This window comes from Carassius auratus, chromosome 38, assembly GCF_003368295.1.
Source record: "Carassius auratus strain Wakin chromosome 38, ASM336829v1, whole genome shotgun sequence".
In the NCBI taxonomy this organism is placed as follows: domain Eukaryota; kingdom Metazoa; phylum Chordata; class Actinopteri; order Cypriniformes; family Cyprinidae; genus Carassius; species Carassius auratus.
Window position 1 is genome coordinate 19,190,516 of NC_039280.1, and position 14,771 is coordinate 19,205,286.

A 14,771-nucleotide genomic window follows, 5' to 3' on the forward strand; every position below is an offset into this window, starting at 1 on the left:
TCCAGATGTGTTCGCTGCTCATACCACATGCACTCATGCAACCTCATACCATCAGAGATGCAGGCTTCTGAACGGAGCGCTGATAACAACTTGGGTTGTCCTTGTCCTCTTTTAATTCGGATGACATGGTGTCCCAGTTTTTACAAAAAGAAATTCAAATTTTTATTCGTCTGACCAAAGAACAGTTTTCCACTTTGCCACAGTCTGTTTTAAATGAGCCTTGGCCCAGATAAAATGCCTGCGCTTCTGGATCATGTTTAGATATGGCTTTTTTTACCTATAGAGTTTTAGCCAGCAACAGCGAATGGCATGGTGGATTGTGTTCACTGACAATGTCAATGACAATCAATTCTGGAAGTATTCCTGAGCCCATGTTGTGATTTCCATTACAGTAGCATTCCTGTATGTGATGCAGTGCCGTCTAAGGGCCTGAAGATCACGGGCATCCAATATGGTTTTCCGGCCTTGACCCTTACGCAGAGATTGTTCCAGATTCTCTGAATCTTTGGATTACATTATGCACTGTAGATGATGATAACTTCGAACTCATTGCAATTTTTCTCAGAGAAACTCCTTTCTGATATTACTCCACTATTTTTCGCCTCAGAATTGGGGGATTGAATTGATCCTCTGCCCATCTTGACTTCTGAGAAACACTGCCACTCTGAGAGGCCCAATTATGTTGCCAATTGACCTAATGAGTTGCAAATTGGTCCTCCAGCTGTTCCTTATATGTACATTAAACTTTTCGGCCTCTTATTGCTACCTGTTGATGTTATCTATATTCTACTGTGAATAAAATATGTTTATGCGATTTGTAAGTTATTCCAATCCTTTTTTTACTTACAATTTGTACAGTGTCCCAACTTTTTTTGGAATTGGGTTTTTATATATATATATATATATATATATATATATATATATATATATATATATATATATATATATATATATATATTGAATTTTCACTTATTATTTGTGCTCAAAAAGAAGGTATAGTACCATTCAATGGATCAAGTGTTTTATATATATAAAAAATTTAATTACATTTAAATGTGAATGGGATGTGGATTTTAAATGCAATGTCAAAATTTTGAAACATAATTCATATTATCAAAGCCAGCTAATTTAATTTAGAAGACAAATGACACTGTGGCTGATAATTTCAAACTCTTTCTTTTTTTTATTGAATATAAAAATGCTGAAGAGAATCCAGAAAATATTTACAAAGATAACAAATATCCAACAACAAATAACATCTAAGTCCAAAAAAAAAAAAAACATCCCTTCATGAAAAAGGAGGCTCTTGCAGCAAGGTCAGGGAAACTGTACTGCATTTTAGTAAATACTCTATCAAGCTTTAACAATACACAGTGGCACAGACAAGACACTCCAAAAAGAGACAAAATAGTGCACTCGGAATTAAAAAGATTAACTAAATGCTTTCTTCTTTTTTTATATAATTTTCTTTTTGCATTAATGAGAATTTCAGAGGTAATATTATAGGAGTATACTACGATAGAACTTCAAAAAGATAAATCTTTGGGCTTTAGAAAGAGTGAAGACAGTCAGATGTTTGCATTTATTTACAAATTCATATTGTGTTTTGGCTAATTCAAGCGTGAATATGGTAATATAGTTAATGTTACGTATTTGAATTAGTTTGTGCTGTAAAGTCAGTTATACTTTCAACTGAAAACACAAGTAAATATTCTTTGAACACCCATAAAAGAGGCCAAGCATGGGGTATGATTCTATCCAGCTTAAACATGGTATACAACACATTTTATGAAATCTTCAATGCCAGAGAAAAGGCACAATCTGCATTTTTGTATAAAGTCACCAAGTAAGAGTAGAAAAAAGGAGGTAAATGTTGGTATCTCAAGGCAATGTTGACATCAGTATGAGCCATATGGTGACTACCATCAAACTTAAGTGATTCAAAGTTTTGCACAGGTCCAGTTAACAGAATGACCAAAAAAGCTTGCGTACTGTAAAATAAAGAATACATACTGATGCATCTTAGCTCCATTGTGTAGGACAAAATGGATCAGCTCACGTCACTTTTAGACTCACTGACATTCGATTTCTACCCAGCTGCATTCTCAATATGTTCTGTTTACATGCAAGTACTTCTGGTCAGATCCTGAAAGTTTTTCTTCTGCACTCTTTGCAGTTGACATTAAATGCAGAACTTCTGTCTGCAGAAAGATTAACTTACAAACTCACCAAAATTTTGAAAAAATATATGTAAAAATATGTATTTACTGCAGTTAAAACTGCATAAAAATTGTTCTCCACCTAACACACGTTTTTTTTTTTTTTTTGCTATAAGAGGGTCTTTTTTCTTTTGCATGTTTTTTTATCTAAGAAAAAATAAACATGCTTCTTCAAAACATCTTAAATTTGTTCCAGTTTGTGCTTTTGTACTAATTCCTAATTTACTTCCCCAAAACAAGTACACAAGGTTTTGGAATGTACGCAATATGACCATATAGATACATTTCAGTAATCAAAACTTGCACATCTTACGATTACATTTCAGGTTGGTTTACAGGTTAGGGTCCCATCATGTTGCCACTATGTATACCCAGCTTGGTTAATAGTGGTCCCAAAAATACACATTTTTGGTTAATGGTAAAAGATTAGAAAAAGATTATTTAAAATAAAAATAGGGAATGTGTTGGAGGTAAACTTGAAGAGGCAAGGCACACGTGACACTATCCAAGTGAGCTTAGGCAGCTACGTATTCAATATGTGGTCAATAGAAATGCTGAAAAGGTGTTCCAGAGTCCTCTTCTCCACAAAAAAAGACGCAGAAAAATAAAAGTAGTTCCACATCTTTTTCCATACATTGCCCTTAGCTCGCTTTAAGTTACGTCAGAGCTCAGTAATAATTAAATTTGACTTTTTCAATGTCTCCAATCAGCGTCCTGGCCAAGAAGATTCCCACCATCTAGAAGCGAAATCACAAGACATTACATGGAGAATATCTTAAAACTACTATTTAAAGACAGACAGGTACTTTCTTTCAAGAACCTACAACTTCATTCTAATGTTTATATCATAATTAGTGTGATTTAAAATATTTTAGTGTTCCTGCAGCTCAAGTGGTAGAGCATTGCGATATCAAGGTTGGGGGTTCGATTCCCTGGGAACACATGATAGGTAAAAATTGATAGCCTGAATGCATTAATGCGTCTGCTAAATGCATTAATTTAATTTAATTTAATTTAACCCAGCCCATCTCAAAGTCCAGACTCCTGTCTGAATCCGGACCCGCCTCCACTTCCACTTCAGATTTCAAGTGCACTTGTATATCACTCAGACTTCCATTGCATACACACACACACACACAGGGGTGCAAGAACCAGTATTGCAATTTTTACTAACTTTTTTTTTTTAAAACAAAGCGTATAGCAACTAGCAACATTTTGGATAAACCTTAGCTTACATTCAGAAGAACAATGTCACCGGTTTCGCCCCGCGAGCGAGAGGTTTCGCTTTCCTGACACAACTTGTCTTTCTCAACCAGCAGAGTTAACAGCACATTCAACGAACCGAACAACATCAGACTTAATGAATGAGTACAAAACAGCGTTTCCAAAAACCTATCTTAGTCTGTAACACAGATGGACATTAGTGCTGCAAGATATCTAAAAACGGGAATATAATTTACTGCTGTATAACAGCGTATTACAGTTATAATTCGAGATTTTAACAATTCAGTCACTGCAGGTTACATTGAAGTACTATTTCAGAAACAAAGTATGTAAATGAGTTCAGCTTTATAGGGCATTTAGTTGTATAAAAATGCAGTACTGAATGTAACAGTTCAGATAGTTAACACAAGTACGACTTGATGTCATGAATATGATAATTAGCATATATAAAGCTGAATTCTTATATAAAGTTATAAGCATGTTTATGTTTTGTAATAGTTATTTTGGACCTTTTGACATTGATGAGAATTTCGGACGTTTGAATGTAAAATTGAGAACCCCTGCTTTAACCATTTGAATAGTGGTTTAGCTTTTTTAAACTTTTGGTTGCTCTGTGAAAATAAAAGTGCTGAGAGTGACATCTAGCTGTAAAATATTTTCCATGCAGTATTTCTTTCTTTAGTGCATCCCATACCTGTAGCAATGATATGACTATGAAGACTCCAGCCACAATGTAGAGATTGCGTGGAAGCCACTCCTCTAAAGCCATCATGCATCCTTTGACATAAATGGTTTGGCCCCATTGAGTCTTAAAAATAAACACAGTGTGTAAGGTTTCACAAAATAAGTGGCAGAAAATTTTATGCAATTAATGAAAGAGCATTTTATACTGCTGTGCAACATAAAAATATACAAGTTTATTCTCTCCAGGTATTCTGCTCTCCCAATTGCAATTTACCTACTACCAACAGAGCACAAATAAGAATGATTATGAGAGCAGAGCGAAAGAACAAAACAACTGTACACATGCCCCATTGGTGAAAAAGCAATTGCCGTACTGACAGATATTAGTGCTGCCATCAGAGAAACTGAACCTTGGAAACTTGACTTTCATTTCAAAAAAGTGAAAAGCTGACAAGTGTTTTAATTTATTCCACTTTCTGAAGCATGAACGCACTCTGAATCTTTCACATTTGGAAAGGAACAGGTACTGAAGCAGAACTTTTGCCAACAACAGCAAAGAATGAAATACCGGTCTTTCTACTACAACTGTTGAACATGTACTCACCGGGTTGCCAGTTTTTCTAACATCATATCCACACTGCGTGTTCACCACTGTATCCTGTAAAGAAAAGTCATAGGTTCATTCAAATTAGGCCTATATACACCGTAAATAGATTTCTTATGGAGAATAAAAAATCCATGCATTTATAAATTCTAACCAGAACAAGTCATAACTTGTGCACAAGAGACAAGGTTTTATGGTCTATATGAACTATTATTGTTTCCAGAAGAAAAAAAACTATCAGCATGTCAAGAGAGATTCACAGGAAAATCCTGTCGAAGTTCTGTCATCACTTCCTCATTCTCATGTTGTTAACAAAACCATGCTCCGTGGAAGACAAAAAAAATAAAATAAATTAATTTGTAATAATATACTGACTGTTTGATAGCATAATGGCAGTTAATTTTTTGATTGAAAATACAAGTTACAATTCTTTGAACATCTGTAGAGGGTTTGGAATGCCACTAGGGTGAATTATTCCTTTCAGTATTTCATTCATGCAGTGAGCAGAAGGCTAGCACAAGCAGAGGAAGTCTTCCACATACTTGGCCTTTGGGTTTAAAGCACAATGGGTTCTTTTAAACAGTATTTTATAACAGTGCAGCATGCTGAAAAAATCTCTTTATTCTGTGGAGGGCTGCTGTGAATAAGAGAAGAACCTACAGCAGGGTCGCTGATGCAGCAGGAAAAGGGCACTCCACATCTCTCTCTGCTTGGGTTAGCAGTTGTGCAGTTAAAATACACATTTAGATTCCAGTCGTTGGGGTCTTTAGCACCACAGCAATAATTCTGCGGGGGAACAAAACATGTACGGTCAGAACCTGCAACAATGTAGCCACAATTGTGCATATTTATTAGTGAAGACATTTCTTTTGGCCACCTTTTACCATACTTACACAAGCATTAAGCCATATGATTCATCACAATCCCCAAATTACACCAATAATAATAATAATAATAATACACATTTTGGAAAATGTCAAACATTTCTTTGAGAATACCTAAAAGCGATGTGTCCACTACTAGCTACCACTATCTAAAGCTTTTTCATTCTCTTTATGGTTTTGGTCAGGTTAAATAATATTTGTTAATTAAACATTAAATATTTAAGCAAGTACTTGTGAAAAGACATGTAAAAAGCATGTAGTGAAGCATACAGTTTTTTTATGGAAAACGTTTCACGTAGAATATATATGTAGTGGTTGGCAAGTTGAGTAAATAGAAAGCATTCATTTTATTTACCGTATTTTTCGGACTATAAGTTGCACCTTAGTATAAGTCGCATCAGTCCAAAAATACGTCATGATGAGAAAAAAAACAAGTCGCACCAGACTATAAGTCGCATTTATTTAGAACCAAGAGAAAACATTACCATCATAACCAGCGGCCTCTCACGGCTGTAGACGGTAATGTTTTCTCTTGGTTCATGTCAAATTAATTTTGATAAATAAGTCGCACCTGACTATAAGTCGCAGGACCAGCCAAACTATGAAAAAAAGTGCGACTTATAGTCCGGAACGTTTAAACTCTCTCAGACTTACCAGTTTCTGGAGAGAGTCAATCAGATTCTGCAGGTCAATGTCGTCCCTGTAGGCCCTTACATTGGCCAAGAAGAAATCATTGATCCACTCCCTAACTTGGCCCTGGAACACAAACGCCAACACCGCAGCCGTCAACTCCAGGAAGAAGATGAAGCCAATGACTCCAGAGAACTGCAAGACAAGGTCAAGGAGCAAGGCGAAAAATCAAAAAGCAGAATTTGACAGTATAATAGAATTTGGTCATTTTTATGTCTGGAAACTGTTTGCATTAACACATCTTCGAGTTCTTATCTTGTACAGATCTGGCACTGCAAGGCATGCAAACATTTCCTTTGGAGAGGAGACTTCTTTATTTAGAATTGACCCGCAGCATATGTGATGACTTCAGTATCACATCGAATGTATGAGTACTTACAAACTTAAGGAGGCAGATGTTTTCCCTGAGAGCTCCAACACACCCAGCAAATCCCAAAATGAAAGTGACTGTGCCCACGACAAGCACCCCCCAAACTGGGTCAAAACCATGTAGACGTGTAACTTGTGTCAGATCTGATAAAACACCCTGTGGGCAAATCAAGGAACAAACTGGTTGTTTTTCTCGTGAGCCACTAAAACACATTCACAGCCACATAACTCACAGAGCCTTTTTGCAGATTAATTGCAGACTACCATTCAAAAGTTTGAAGTTGATAAGTTTAGTTTTTTGGAATGAAATCTCTTATGCTCAGCGAGCAAGGCTGCATTTATTGGATCAAAAATACAGTAAAGCCTTAATATTGTAAAATATAATATTACATTTCACTGGCCCAAACTTTTAACAGTGGTAGTTATGCAGTTTAGAATAGATAACTGATATATGAAGTTTTACAAGTTTCAACTCACCTTTTCACTCCAGGCCCAGAAGCCAATTGCAATGAATGCCGTTCCAGCTAGCTGAGAACCAGAAGAGGTTTAGGAGAAATTAAATGATTAAATGTTGCATCAGAAAAGTCGAGTTCAGACAAAACACCTGAGTGTGTGGTCAAAGCAGACGATGCCGATGTGACTAGTGTATAGAACACAGGAACTAGACAAAAGCAACATTGTTTGCAATAATCAAGTTTAAATACACCACCATTCAATAGTTTGAGGTCTGTTCGATTAACATCCGTCAAACCAAATCTTAACAAACCCCAAACTTTTGAATAGTAGTGTATACCTTTTCTGAACATACTAAAAATAAAAAGCCTTAACAGTATGGAAAATAAAGTGTTAGACTTATAATTCCAATCTAAAACCGGTCATGAAATCCTAACATGCTGTGAAGTAATAACATTGCTTGTTTCACAGGAGTCGTGTTTAGTATTGAAAACAGGAAAACCAGTTAGAATGCGGTTATCTCAGAATCCTCCCATGCTTTCCCACAGAAGACACTCAAACTACTGCAACGAAACGCTAGTGTTAATCTGTTTCCTGTTGACGTTAATATGAAAACCTGAACGTCATCAGGAAGACGTTTCTCTAGAAACATAAAGTATCCGCTGTGGGTGTTCACTTACTGTGAAATGACCCACCCAGTAATGAAAACACTGAAAGTATGAAACATCTGTGCACACAGCGTGAAACTAAGAGAAACAAATAAACATGACATGTGGGGTCGGTCTGCAGATCATGTCATCTGAGCAAGAGTGGCAGAAAAGACATTATCTAATGTTAGGACAGGAAGGGTGGCCATTTTAAACATGATCTGGAGTGAAAAACATATCAAACGTCAACTTACCCAAAAGATAATGTTGTAGCTGAACATGAGGTATTTGTAGCAACAGCTGACCTCTGCATTCTTATATCTGTAATAGTGCATCTTCCTCTGTAACAAAGAGAAAGAACTCTTGATACCAGTAGACCTTTATCACATATTGTAACTTAAAATGGGTACTAAGAGAAGTTGAATTGCATCTAAATGTGTTACACCTCAACCAAATCACGTCACATCCTAAGGATAAGTCGGTTTCACATGTTTCATTACGAAATTAACAGTTCACCACATTTCAAGTCGATGCCAGTAATACAAGCCGTTCACATCCTGTGTGCGTTTCTAGAAAAAAAAATAAACTTCCTTAAAAGTTGTTAAAGGATTTTTAAGCAAACACTCCCTTCCTTGCTGACTTACACACACACGCACACACACGTTTTTAAGATAAAATGAACTTTTCATACAAGCAAAAGTTAACATAATTTTATGTAGCCCTGGTTGTTCATGAGGGAACTGCAGGTAGTCGATAAAAATGTATACATTTATGTAAAATAATGTGTATAAATGTAACATATAAATGATTTAAAAATAAAATGTGTAAAAACAGCTAATATTTTATGTTTACATGCATGTCATGTGACCATTAACTGACACAAGACAACCAAAGATATGTTGTTCATTTATTAAAATAAACTTATTAAAATATAAATCTCAGGGAGTAAGTTACCAGCAAACATTCAGGTCAAAGTGGTCCTGCTGCCAAAAATGTTTGGGAACGCCTGCTTTACTTCACGTACAACAACTACTGTACTTTTACATTCATTTCACAACATAGCATTTTATGATTAAAAAAGTGATACACAATCATTAATAAATCCGTTGCTTATTAAATAAACTATAACTAACCTGCAGCATACAGAACTATATGGGTTTATTGAAATTCTTCAGTTTTTTGTAAGCATGTCCCGCAAAAAAAAAAAAATATTAAAAACAGTAAGTCTTTCTAAAATTACGCATAAAAACAGCTGGTTAAACATCCAGATTGCGTGTTATTTTATCATAATAATTCATATTTGCATTACCTGCCAAGCTGTAACATCAGCAGCCAACCAAGCACCCAAGATGATTCAGTTCTGTTATTCTGGTGCAACAATTCCGTGTGTACGATTGTTTTCTTTTTATTATCACATCAAATATGGCCTCGGAATATTTTAGTGCCCCATAGACAACTTACAATGACATATATCTATCCAGTAATTAAAAAATCGTAAGAGAGTACACATAACTTACACACAAACACACAAGATGGCTCACAAGCTCTGCCCACACTTCTTCTTCCTCTAGTTAGCTGAAGGGCTAGTTGATTAGCAAAGTTGTCGGTTCACTTTGAAAAACCAGCTGCCAAGACAACTCCCAGTCTTCCGCAACATTTAATATCCTCATTTAGGAGATTTAAGAAAGTTAATGCAGGGAACACCGTCAGTACTATGATAATATAAATTAATGTTATTCGATAAAAGCAAGAACAATGCCAACAGCTAGATATCTCAGTATGGCTAACCAACAAACTTTACCACCTCACGACTAGTCAAAACATATAATTTAATCACAATTACCGACTTATTACAAATATACAATATTTTGATATATACAATCTTTACAACAACAAGTCGGTGCAATATATTTACGAGGAAGGAGAGTGCGCGAGCGCGCCGTATCTCTGCGTGAAGCGCACTGCTCGACAATAGAATTCACCAAGCAAAGTAGTCTATTGGCGATTTTCGCAAAAAAAAAAAAAAACATATATTTCGTGTTAGGAAATCTAAATAAATAAATAAACAGTTATAATATGCAATCTAAAAAAAGTCTTACCTCTTTGTTTATGTCACACAATACCTCCGCCTAGTAGGCTACTTAGCCTACAGTTTGAAAAAAACTCTTAAGACACCACCCACCATACATGAATTTGAAAGACTTGGAGTGTGAATGTGAAAGCATCGGGGAAGCACACACCCGGTGCAACCTGATCATTCGCTTCAAAATACAACTCTCTTTTTTCAGAATTATTCTCTGGGGGATCGCTTTTCTCAATAATAAGTACTGAATGACTTTTCTCAATAATAAGTACTGAAGACAAGCTGTGAATCAATTTTTTATTTCATTACTATATTTAGATTTTAATCTGTTTAAACAAAACAAATTACAGAAACAACCACTACATTAATAATATGCTTATAGTAATAATAATATTAATAGGCCTAATAGTAGCTAATAATAATAATAATAAATGTAATATCTTCTATAAATATATAACAAGTTTATGCATGCAATTCAGGTTAATCCGGCCACATCAGCTGCTGTGCTATAAATTAGGATGTATAAATAGGAAAAGACATAACATTATTTGCTACTGCTCCTCCTACTCTCTCTTTATCACTTTTTATCTCTTTCTATAACACACACATCTTTCCTTGCTGTAACTGTACTTGAAGCAGTATGAGACACATCAAATGGAGTTTCTCCAAGAGGAAAAGAAAATCCACAGGAACAATTTCCTCCTTCTTGTTTATTGTTCTGAAGTGTTGTTTGAATGGAAATGTTGAAAAAAAGACAAACATCCCAGAAATCACACATCCTGCAGTAGGAAAACCAATCACTGAGACACAATAGAAACAAAACTGGGATCACAGAACACATGACGGAAGAAAAAACAGATCCTCATATCTTTAATGCAGTAGACTACACCTTACAGTTTTTGTTCTGTAAATATGTACACAAACACACACTTTTTTAAAATTGAGAATGTGCAATAGTGCAAACTACTCCCTACCATCTAAACCGTGTAAATTACAACCATATTGTGTAAGGAGTGGGGACGTGAAGTTTCTGGTTTGTTGACCATGCTTTTGCTGAATATTTCTACTGTCCAAATGCTCCACCTGGCTTTCAGCTGGTTGCAACATGAATTATTTGATTCTGAGATAGACAGGAATGTTTTTAAAGAAGGGAGTAGAGAAAACCTATGGGGAGAGAAAGTGCTGTTGGCAGGTGTACAAGGACTGTAGATGGAAAAAGAGTGTGGAGACATCTCCAGCAGATAACAGAGACATATTTCAGTTTCCAGGGAATTGCGAAACCACATCAAAAGCCCTTGTTCATACTCCTGCAATCCAGATGTGAAACCATAGAGATCGCTGTGTGCACCATGTGACCTTATATTGTTGTTGGGTTCATTCTGGTGTTGTTTTTTCTAACCCCAGAGGTTTTGCATTTGTGCAATAACAATCCAAATGTACAGTTCATATATCTTAATCATGCAAGTCTTTATACTACAGCACAAAACCCAATTAATGCTATTTCCACCCTTCTTCATACCAATCGCCCCTGGTGGTTGATCAAAGAGCTGCAAGCAGGACTTGCTCACTTTATGCAAATCACTTATATCCTTTTCCTGTTACATTACTCTTTCTAAAAACACACATACAAATAAAACATTTATAATGTAAAATCAATGTAACGCAGCCAGATGTAGACTATCAGAACTATTGATAAAAGATCAATATGTATTAGTTTATTATGTATCTTTTGAATGCATTTGTACTAAGTTATTTGTCTATCTTAGGGGCTTATTTTTTTTGGGGGGGGGGGTATTTTGAACATACAATTAAATTGACAAATAAAAAGTATTTTAAAAGTAATACAGAATTACTGTTTAGAAAAAAAATGTAAATAAAAAAAATATTGTCTCAAATCTGAAACCAAATAAAAGTGGAGAAAACTACTTGTCTTTGTATGTTACTTGAACTCACTTTCTGATTTAAGTATTGACTATCAACGGCTGCGAAGAGTCTGCCTAAAGAGACTAATATCTCACATTTTTAATGGATGACAGGCCCATACATTTCACCCCTCGTTAATCAAACACACCCACTTTGATAGTTGAGCCTGAGTGTCAGTCCGCTTTAGTCTGAAATTAAAACATTAAATAAATTAAAAGTAACAGTAAAGGCATTTATGATGTTATAAACAATTTCTAATTAAAAAAAATCTTGAGAGATAAATGTAACAGTTTCCAGAAATATATCAAGCAGAACTATTGTTTCTTGAGCAGAATACCAGCATGTTAAAATGATTTCTGAAGGATCGTGTGATACTGACGAATGGAATAATAACTGCTGCAAATTCTCAGCTATATGCCATCACAGGAATACATTGTATATTCAAATAAAAACTGTAAAAATGAAAACAAATAATATGTATTTCACAATATCACCATTAGTGTATTTTGTATAAAATGTATGTGTATACACTATCAATGGTAGTATATACGTTTGATTCAGAACAGAAAAGTGTTCGTATCGAGCAGAAATTATTCACCTCATGGATGACAGAAACTTTGAGTTGTGCAACATTACTCAGAATCGAGTTTGATGATTATCAATGTTTTCATTGAATGCACTGAGGTCATTTAAAGTTTAAAAAAGATAGAAATTACAATAGCAACATATGCAGAACAATTGCATACAACTCATGAAACGACATGAAACATGAAAGGAAAAACATCTTTATTTAAATGCAAGTGCAGCGATTAAATGAAGTCAGCAAAGATGTCTGTAAACAATATATACATGTAGCTGCATAATCATACTTTTACAATGATTATTAAATAAATAGCAAGATCAATTTAGTCTGAAAACATCTGAAATCTCTCATGTTGTTACTTTCAGATCAGATAAATAAGACATAATTGTTCATCCATGTCCTTAGTCAATAAATACATTGAATAAATAGTCATAAATAGATTGTACACAGCAAAATTCAGCCGTACACATGGTTGTCCTCAGACAAGTGACTGTTTAGTCCTTCACCCTGCCACCAGTCTCCTTGCAGCTCTCCCAGGATCTCCTGCAGGGACAAGGCCGGCAGCTCAGGCAGAGGCCCGTGGTGAATCCTGCTTTCCTGTTGACTCTCCATCATCTGAACCTCTGGGTTGTCTACATAGAAAGAGCTGGAAGCTGGAGGAGTGTCCTCCACACCACCCTCCCAGCAGCCCGAGTCTGGGGTAACAGGGGTCAGCGGCTGAAGACTGTTGTGTTTTTCAGATGGAGAATAAAAAAAGCCTTGGACGGGGCTGGGATTGCAGCCATAGGCATCAAGATGATATGAACTCCACATGGAGCCCACAGGTGACCTCCTGTCATACCTCGCAGCCCAGTTTGGAGGCATCTGATGCTCTGGGCTTAGCAGAGGACTGCTAGTGCAGTGGGTGTTCATGGCTCTGGCCTGATGATGGTGTCTGTATGAAGGGGTGCAGTAGCCGGAATCATCACCAAACGACATGGAAGATTGAGTGTCACATCCAAAAACTCCATCCCTTTCCATTTCTTGCTTAATATGGCTGGGGTACGCTGGTGGTGGAGTGCATAAAGGCCCAGAACCTGCACCTGACTCACTGTTGTTGCTGTTAGAAGAGTGTAGCTGAACTGGTGAACTCTGCATTGCACTAAACGGTGATTGGGACTGCCACAGCGGCTTCTTTCCTCCCTTGCATTTCAACGTACGAGCTCTCCTGTTCTGGAACCATACCTATTGTGAGCGGAGGACACATCAATATAAAGAGTCAGACTCATAAGAATACAGTTGATAGATTAGACTCAACCATCTAGTGCATACAGATAAGAGCTTCCCTGTCTAAAGATTCAAGTTAATCAATGTGAGATGACATCCAGCTATGGTGGCATAGTCAGGTTTTTATCTCTGCCTGGTATGTCTATTGTTTACAGACTGTACGGTTTCTAAACTAAACAACAGATAAACACAAAAACGCTTACGTCATCTCAGATATTGATAGCGGTATCAGTGACAGCAAACAGTATGTTTTCACATAAGGCCTTATTAGCATATCACGTCACCTCTTTTATGTGTATCTGCTGATTTTGTAAATGCATAAGAGATACAAACAGAGAAAAGGCTGTTGTTTCCTTATGTACATAGTTAAAAATTACTGTCAAACCTGAATTAATTTTTTTCCCTCTGTGGAACACTCCTTCATATAATAAAAGCTAAACATCCAACGTTGTTTTAAACCCCACTGACTTTCGTTATATGCATAAAAGTAGCTAAAACAATCTTCAAAAAGTCTTGTAAATTGAGTGTGTTTTTATTCATGGCGTAACCCACCTGTATGCGAGACTCTGGCAGGCCAGTAGTTTGGGAGAGACTCTCTCTGAGGCTGATTCCTGGGTAAGGGTCTGTCTCAAACGTGGCTCGAAGAAGCTCAACATGTTCCTTTGAGAAACTTGTCCTCTTTCTGCGACTTGCACTTCTTCCTGCAGTACCGCTTCCAGATATTTTAACAGATGCATCTGAAAAAGGGAATAAAAAATAAGTGTGAAGCTAATCATAGTGTCATCATTATTTCTCATACTTCAGTAAGTAGAAACTAAACTGCACAAACTTAATATATATTAGAAACGCAACACCAGTTCAGTGTAACTAGGAATACTTCTTCAGAATAATAATATATGCAGCAGAAAAACTGCAACAGTGCCTGATGTTTGGTTTGAGATGGAGAAGCTTGGAAAAACAATGAGATCTTGCATATTAAATCCATCGAAATGATCACCATTCAGTAATGCTTACCAGTAATGTTGTCTTTCCACATCCTGGAGGCCAAAGGGCTTATAGGATTCTCAGGCTGCCAGTGAAGGTCTGGTGTGTTTGATGCTCCTCAGGGATATGATTTCTGACCCCTTCAGCTCTCTTTTATA

At 36.2% G+C, this 14,771-nt stretch overlaps 2 protein-coding genes across 4 annotated transcripts; both read right to left on the reverse strand.

Annotated features, from left to right (window-relative positions):
- Window positions 1-1,159: 1,159 nt before the first annotated feature.
- On the reverse strand, window positions 1,160-9,990 carry tspan14 (tetraspanin 14). 3 transcript variants are annotated; one of them, XM_026224580.1, is made up of 9 exons: window positions 9,874-9,990; window positions 8,029-8,115; window positions 7,152-7,202; window positions 6,685-6,831; window positions 6,270-6,440; window positions 5,392-5,517; window positions 4,732-4,785; window positions 4,138-4,251; window positions 1,160-2,956 (listed from the first exon to the last, which is right to left on the reverse strand). In XM_026224580.1, the coding sequence occupies exons 2-9, from the start codon at window positions 8,107-8,109 to the stop codon at window positions 2,888-2,890; spliced, it is 813 nt and encodes a 270-aa protein (XP_026080365.1). In that variant the 5' UTR covers window positions 8,110-8,115; window positions 9,874-9,990; the 3' UTR covers window positions 1,160-2,887. The 3 variants fall into 3 exon arrangements, with proteins under 3 accessions (XP_026080365.1, XP_026080366.1, XP_026080367.1); XM_026224581.1 differs by lacking the exon at window positions 9,874-9,990 and adding an exon at window positions 9,292-9,439; XM_026224582.1 differs by lacking the exon at window positions 9,874-9,990 and adding an exon at window positions 9,084-9,285.
- Window positions 9,991-12,549: 2,559 nt separating this feature from the next.
- On the reverse strand, window positions 12,550-14,771 carry mxtx1 (mix-type homeobox gene 1). Its single transcript, XM_026224969.1, has 3 exons — window positions 14,644-14,771; window positions 14,182-14,366; window positions 12,550-13,587 (listed from the first exon to the last, which is right to left on the reverse strand). Exons 1-3 carry the CDS (start codon window positions 14,663-14,665, stop codon window positions 12,820-12,822), a joined length of 975 nt encoding a protein of 324 aa, XP_026080754.1. The 5' UTR covers window positions 14,666-14,771; the 3' UTR covers window positions 12,550-12,819.

Excerpts from the sequence above, each read along its gene's own strand:
- tspan14 (XM_026224580.1), bottom strand. The coding sequence starts at position 8,109 with ATGCACTATTACAGATATAAGAATGCAGAGGTCAGCTGTTGCTACAAA. Across the intron at positions 4,252-4,731 it reads TTAGAAAAACTGGCAACCCG|ACTCAATGGGGCCAAACCAT; the intron begins GTGAGTACATGT and ends TTTATTTTTAAG. Across the intron at positions 2,957-4,137 it reads TAGTCATATCATTGCTACAG|ATGGTGGGAATCTTCTTGGC; the intron begins GTATGGGATGCA and ends TTTCGCTTCTAG.
- mxtx1 (XM_026224969.1), bottom strand. The coding sequence starts at position 14,665 with ATGTGGAAAGACAACATTACTG. Across the intron at positions 14,367-14,643 it reads GTGGAAAGACAACATTACTG|ATGCATCTGTTAAAATATCT; the intron begins GTAAGCATTACT and ends TCCCTTTTTCAG. Across the intron at positions 13,588-14,181 it reads TGCCAGAGTCTCGCATACAG|GTATGGTTCCAGAACAGGAG; the intron begins GTGGGTTACGCC and ends CGCTCACAATAG.